Consider the following 6,693-nt stretch of genomic DNA (forward strand, 5'->3'; position numbering starts at 1 on the left):
CTGACTACACTAGAAATTAAATCAAAATACTAAAAGCTTTTCCTATTTCCTTCTACCACCTACCTGTAATATCTAGAAGGCACACACACCAGCTCTTGGTTCCTGACTGGTTAGGTGAGGCTGTCTGTTTCAACCTGACTCTTGCTTTCTAAATGAGTTCTAATGACCCCCAACTTCTGTAGTAGGTGAAATCCTGGTGATTCCAAAGTGCCTCAGAGCACCTCAGTCACTGACAGGGGGTTTCTAGACTTTTTGGCCACTCCGAAGGCTCATGATTAGTGATCAGTACACCCCACTGATGGCCTTCATATATGCCAAGGGCCATATACACAGTAGGAGGGCCGCAGTAAAGAATATTCAGAGGACACACGACACTGGGGGTCACAACACTGCAGCCTCAAGTGAATCCACCCGCTCTGCACGCAGGGAGCAGGACAGGCGCTATCAATGTCTCACTTCCCCTAACTGAGAGCCAGGTTTAGGTCGGTCGTGTCCAGGCTGGGAACCGAATTCATGAGGCTTGACTTCCAAATAAAACCTTAAGAAGCGGCACAGACCTCTCGCTCTCAAATAAGCTTGCGGAACCCATGTACCTGCGCCGCCCCGTCACACAGTGGGCTGTAGAAGAAGGACAGGATGATGTGGAAGATGCCACGCCGGGCACACAGCTCATAGCACTGCTTGTCACGGATCCCCTGCCGCAGAAGGCCAAACACCCACTCCTGCTCCGTTTTTTGCTATAACCCAGGCACACAGAAAACCGTTGTTAAGTAAGTGGAAGTCCTTTCATCTGACAACTGTTCAAACACTACTATTTTTAAGTGGCGGCAAAGGTTGTAACACAGCAGCCCTGACCTCCATGTCTGATTATGAAAAATCCCTGATCTCATCTTTGATTCTATTTCTTCAGGTCAGAAATGGAGGATCACGTCAAGTTTAAATACTGAACTGAAGTCAGATAGGTATTCTATAAAACAATATTTAATATGAATATCTAAAAACAGAATTTAATTATTTACCCCAGTGATTCACCAAGAAAATACGAGAGTGTCGTAAAGCTCAGGACTCTGAAGCAGAGTTTTGAAGGTGTGAGGCACCATGTAGAAGTGAGTCCACAGCACAGAGACATTACGAAGTGCAGGCCTGCGTGGTCACTGCCTGCACAATCGTGTGGGCTGTGCAGCACACAGTATCCATGGGGAAAATGGCAGTAGACAACGGCGGCTGCATAAGCAATTCAGGGGCCTGTGGAAGGCCATGAGGACTGTGGAAGCATACCTCAAAGTCGGAGCTGTAGAAGAACTGGTAGAAGCCTGGGACTTTGTCCATGTTCAAGTACTCGTGAGACAGCAGGAAGTTGCTGACCTTCAGATACATGTGCTCCTCTGAGAACACAGGCAGACAGTCAGTCACAGCAGGCCCCAGCAGGACGCCCCCTGGTCTGGCAGCACTAAGAGGCCGGCGTTCTGGGTATCGGACATAAATCCCCTCCCAGGAACTTCTGTATCCTGACCCAGAGGACTGGCTCTCGAGAATGAGAACACAATTCGACACCTCAGCTCCATACTGCACACAGGCTTGCTCTCCTGGCTCAGAAACCACTGCTGGACGTTGAGTCCTTCAGGGACCTCGCCACCTCCCCTCCCCAGCTTCCGTCCGACAGCACAGGCTCAAACCAGCAGGTGGGAAGGGTGGGACTTGGTCATGCATCCCACAGATCTGGGCTGACACCACACCGACCCGCTGCACCTGCCTCTAGCTTCTCACTGAAAGGAACCATCACAGCAGGGGAGGCTCAGACACTGCTGAGTGCCTCTGGAATGCAACAAGGCAGAGGCAACAGACACCCTAGCTCCTGCCATCTCCTATCCTTGGATCACCAATGAGTCTACCCCATGACCAAGCTGCCCTGCACACGCCCCACCCCGACATGAGCACCGGTGTGGGACAGAGCCACACCCAGGACCAAAACCGTCATGGTCTTTGCCAATTATTTTCTTCCCCTTCCAAATCTCCAAGGCAAGTAAACCCACGGAATAAAATGGAATGGGAGCAGATGAAAATCAGATCTGAATTCTAATAGCAACTTGACTGTGAACGAACTGTGGGGCCTTGACTAGCTAGCTACCCTCGGGAGCCTCAGTTATGAGTGTGGGGGACGGGGTGGAAATGGTGAGTGGACTGTTCCCTCATCTGAAACAGAACCATGTTATACGAAAAGCACCCTGTGGTCCCTGATGGTACCAACTTTCTACGATTCTTCTCTCCATAACCAAAAGCAGTCTTAGAATGAGCTCACTTCTAGTCACAGTATCTCAGCAGTGGTAGCCCATTCCTGTAACAAAAAGGAGCCTTGTTCTAACAACGTGGGTTACACCTGCACAGTACTCACACACCAAAAGCTTTGTAGCCAAGGACCCGTGAGCCTAAGCATGAATTGATGATTAATAATGACGGTGATGGTGACGGCAGCTATCACCGATGGGTTTTTACTGTGCCAGGCACTTACATGTGTGTGAGTGTGTGTGATCTAGGCCAGGTGTGGTGGCTCACACCTGTAATCCCAGCACTTTGGGAGGCTGAAGCAGGAGGATCGCTTGAGCCCAGGAGTTGAGACCAGCCTGGGCAACATAACGAAACTGTTTCTACAAAAAAATCAACCAGGCGTGGTGGCATTCGCTGTAGTCCCAGCTACTCGGGAGGCGGAGGTGAGAGATTACCTGAGCCTGGGAGGTCGAGGCTGCAGTGAGCCGAGATCATGCCACTGTACTACGGCCTGGGTGACACAGCCAGACCGTGTCTCCAAAAAAAGCACCAAAAAACAAAAGAAGTGCGTGATCCTCATCACCCTCACAGCAATGCCAGAGGCAGTGGGTCCTATCATCACCCCATCTTAGAGGAAGAAACGGGCATGGGAAAGTCTGGGACGGTCTGGCTGTGTCCACGCTTTTAGCCCCGGGTTCCAATCCCTATGATGTGATCGGCCCACATTTTAACTTCAGTTTTACTTGCTCTCACCACAGTTTTCTATAACTACAAGCAAATAGGAACATGTACTCTTTCCCTCCGTTATAAATGCTGTTCTGCACTTTGCTTCGTCATCTCATTTTTTCTGGATTTCACCCCATAGGGGTCCATGACGAGCTTCCTCACAGCCATCATCTATTTACTGTCCAGAGCTGATGGGGACTTCGGGGACTCCTCATCTTCCACGACCATGAGCACGGAGTGGCCTTGAACACAGATGTGTGACCCACTACACCTGTGGGACTAATCTCTAGAAATGGACTTGCTCAGCCTCAGCTTTCCAATTTCCCCTCAACCTAATTATGCCAGTGGTACCTGGTTTCAAAATCTGCAGGGCTGCTTTGGCAATGAAGAGAGCCAAGGTAAAAGTGAGTCTCATGTCCTGAGTTCGAATCCCATTCCGGACTACATCCAACAGGTAAAGTAGCTTGAAAACAGAACAGAAAAGGAAAACGTAAGATGAGCGTGTTCAGAACTACGGTCAGTCTTCTCTGGTGCAACCGAACCGGGGCTCGGCAGGGTGTGCCTGCTCCTCATATCCCAGGGGCCACCAAAGACGAAGCTCACAGGAGCAGACACAGTACTCGCCAGCATCTCTGGAACGCGTTTCATTTTTATTTTAGGAGTCAGTCATGTGCACAACAGCAGAGAGAAGTCTGGCACCACGCCCTGAAAAGCTAATCTGCTCTTGTTCCTCCAGCACCACGGGGTACAGGTTTCTGAGGTTCAGTGTGGCGTGGATAATAGCTACCTCAACCACTGCGTTTAGACCAAAGAAACACTCAGTAGAAGTCACATCATTTTGTCTACACACAATACAAGAAAGTCTGTATGGAGAAACTTTTCTCAGCCTCCACAGGAGGTTGTGGATCAAAGGCAACCTCCGGCATCACCTCCTAAGGGAACAGACTTCTGTTCTTCAGCAGAGACCTCCCGGCAATACACCACCTCCAGGTTCCTTAGTAAATCCTTCTACCAAACTGGGTGGACAGCCCGCTCTCTGAAGCCCCCCACCCCCACAGTAGGATGTACACTCTTCCTACTTACCTGGGACTGCTCATGGAACCGTGCCCCCTCCAAGTGCGAGTAGTAGGCCGCCAGGACATGGTAGGCTATGGCTCGCATCTGGGGGTCATAGCTGCTGAGGGCTGTGACAGTTAGGCCCAGAGCATTTGAATCCAAAAATTTTCGACAATCCACCACAAACTCTACAGGAAATAAGATACAGCATGAAACACACACAATATGATTTCATTATTATTGTTAACCTGGAGAATGAAATTTCCTCTTGCGTCTTACCAATAGCTACATGTGCCAAGCACAAGGAATGCAAGTCTCTCTCCAACTCTTCCTAACTTCGGCTGAAGTCAGACAAAAACAAACTCTTCCTTATGTGGCAATAATGACCATACCTTCAGTTTTTAAAATGCTCATACATCCCAACCAGGATAATTTCATTACTTCTCATGAACACCCAGTGAGTCAGGATATTGGAGGTGACACTGGGACCCACTGCAGAGACCCCAGCATGCCAGCAGCCTGGGGAACACAACTGGGAATCAGCAGAGAAAATCAGTCCCCAGCTTCCACCTTGCTCCACTGCGGGCGCCTGTCTATAAGCATCACCGAGGAAAGCACATATGGCAGTGAAAGCAGGAAAAGGCAGCTGATGCCAACCAGCCTGACAAAGGACTCACTCATACTCACTCTGCAACCCTAGCTCTTCCTTCAAACAAACAACACAAATCTCACAGAAAAGTGGCTCACCAAGCTTAATCAAAAGTTACGGTCCAGAGAGCCTGCTGGCTGGTATCCATTTGCCATTTGTGAGGCCTAGAGAAGCTGACAATCACTACGAGAGTGGAGTAGACTCAAAGAGAGAGGGAGAAGGTCAGACACATGAGGGGATGTGCCTTACCACAACCTAGAGGGCTCTCCACTAATAAAACTGAGGACACCTCACCACTCCTTAATAAAAGCCCAGGCTATTTTACAAGATAAATACTATCAAGAAGAACCTTAGAATAGGGATTAATGATTAATGATTAAACTGATCTTGATCATTACCCACAATGATGTTCTCAAGATAGAGTGACCAGTGGCCTAATTGGGAATCAAACACAAGCCAACTGAAATGACTACTCCAAATGAGTAATCATGGAATATACTATCAATAAGAGACAGTCCACTGATGACATTTTTTAAAGTTACAGAAAGATTAAGCATGTTAAGCAGGGACACAGAAGATACAAAAACCCAAAACCAAGCTTCTAGAGATGAAAACGAAAATATCTGAGCTGAAAAACACATTGGATGGTGATACGGTTTGGATTTGTGCCCCTACCCAAATCTCATGTCGAATTATAAACCCCCGTGTTGGAGGCAGGGACCCCGGTGGGAGGTGATTAGATCTCGGGGCAGATTTTCCCTCGCTGTTCTCAACATAGCGAGGGAGTTCTCACAAGAGCCGGTTGTTTAGAAGTGTGTGGCACGGCCCCACTTCCTCCTGCTCTGGCATGTAAGATGTGCTGCTTTCCCTTTGCCTTCCACAATAATTAAAAGTTTCCTGAGGCCTCCCCAGCCATGCTTCCTGTATAGACTATGAAACCATGAGCCAATTAAACCTATTCTTTTTTTTTTTTATCAATTGTCCGTCTCAGGTTCTTTATACCTGTGCAAGAATGGACCAATACAGATGGGATTATCAGTGATTAGACACTAGACCAAAAAGGATTAGTGAACTGAAGACAGCAATAGAAACTATCCAAGTTGACACACAGAGAGAAAAAATATGAACAGAACATCAGTGTCCTGTGCGTATGTGTAATTGGGGTCCCTGAAAAAAATCTGAAGAAATAATGGCCAAAACTTTTCTAAATCTGACCAAAAAAAACCCCAAAAAACTATAAACCTAGAAAGCCAAGAAACTCAATAACGTAAAACATTAAGAATATCATGCAAGCATTATTACAAAAAGAAAATCACACCGAAGCACATCATGATCAAATTGTTTGACACCAGTGATTTTAAAAAAATCTTAAGAGCAGCCACATGACATACAGAAGAATGAAAATAAGAATGGCAGATTTCTTGTCAGAAATAACCCAATTCAGGGGCCGGGCACAGTGGCTCACGTCTGTGATCCCAGCACTTTGGGAGGCCGAGGTGGGTGGATCACGAGGTCAGGAGATCGAGACCATCCTGGCTAACATGGTGAAGCCCCATCTCTACTAAAAAATACAAAAAATTAGCCGGGCATGGTGGTGGGCGCCTGTAGTCCCAGCTACTTGGGAGGCTAAGGCAAGAGAATGGTGTGAACCCGGGAGGCGGAGCTTGCAGTGAGCCCAGATTGCGTCACTTCACTCCAGCCTGGGCGACAGAGCAAGACTCCGTCTCAAAAAAAACAAAAACAAAAACAAAAAAAAACAAAAAACCAATTCAGAAACCAGAGGAGCAACTTCTTTAAAGTACTATAAGAAAAAACTGTCAACCTTGAATTTTATACCCCATCAAAATCTTTCAAAAGTTAAGACTTTTTCAGACAAAAAAAAAGCTAAAATAATTGGTCACCAGTAGACTTGAACTGTAAGAATTCTTAGGCTGGGCGCGGTGGCTCAAGCCTGTAATCCCAGCACTTTGGGAGGCCGAGACGGGCGGATCACGAGG

The 6,693-nt window shown here is 47.6% G+C and overlaps 1 protein-coding gene across 1 annotated transcript in view; it reads right to left on the reverse strand.

Moving 5' to 3' along the window:
* The window catches only part of URB1 (URB1 ribosome biogenesis factor), a 79,507-nt gene that overhangs the window by 7,745 nt on the left and 65,069 nt on the right, over positions 1-6,693 (reverse strand). Inside the window, exons 31-34 of the mRNA XM_017883969.1 lie at positions 4,075-4,235; positions 3,343-3,454; positions 1,279-1,385; positions 594-737 (exon numbers count right to left, since the gene is read on the reverse strand). Coding sequence (XP_017739458.1) covers positions 594-737; positions 1,279-1,385; positions 3,343-3,454; positions 4,075-4,235 — 524 coding nt within the window. The remainder of the gene's footprint in view (positions 1-593; positions 738-1,278; positions 1,386-3,342; positions 3,455-4,074; positions 4,236-6,693) is intronic.

The sequence above is a fragment of the Rhinopithecus bieti genome, unplaced genomic scaffold, assembly GCF_001698545.2.
Source record: "Rhinopithecus bieti isolate Rb0 unplaced genomic scaffold, ASM169854v2 scaffold_13207, whole genome shotgun sequence".
Classification (NCBI taxonomy): domain Eukaryota; kingdom Metazoa; phylum Chordata; class Mammalia; order Primates; family Cercopithecidae; genus Rhinopithecus; species Rhinopithecus bieti.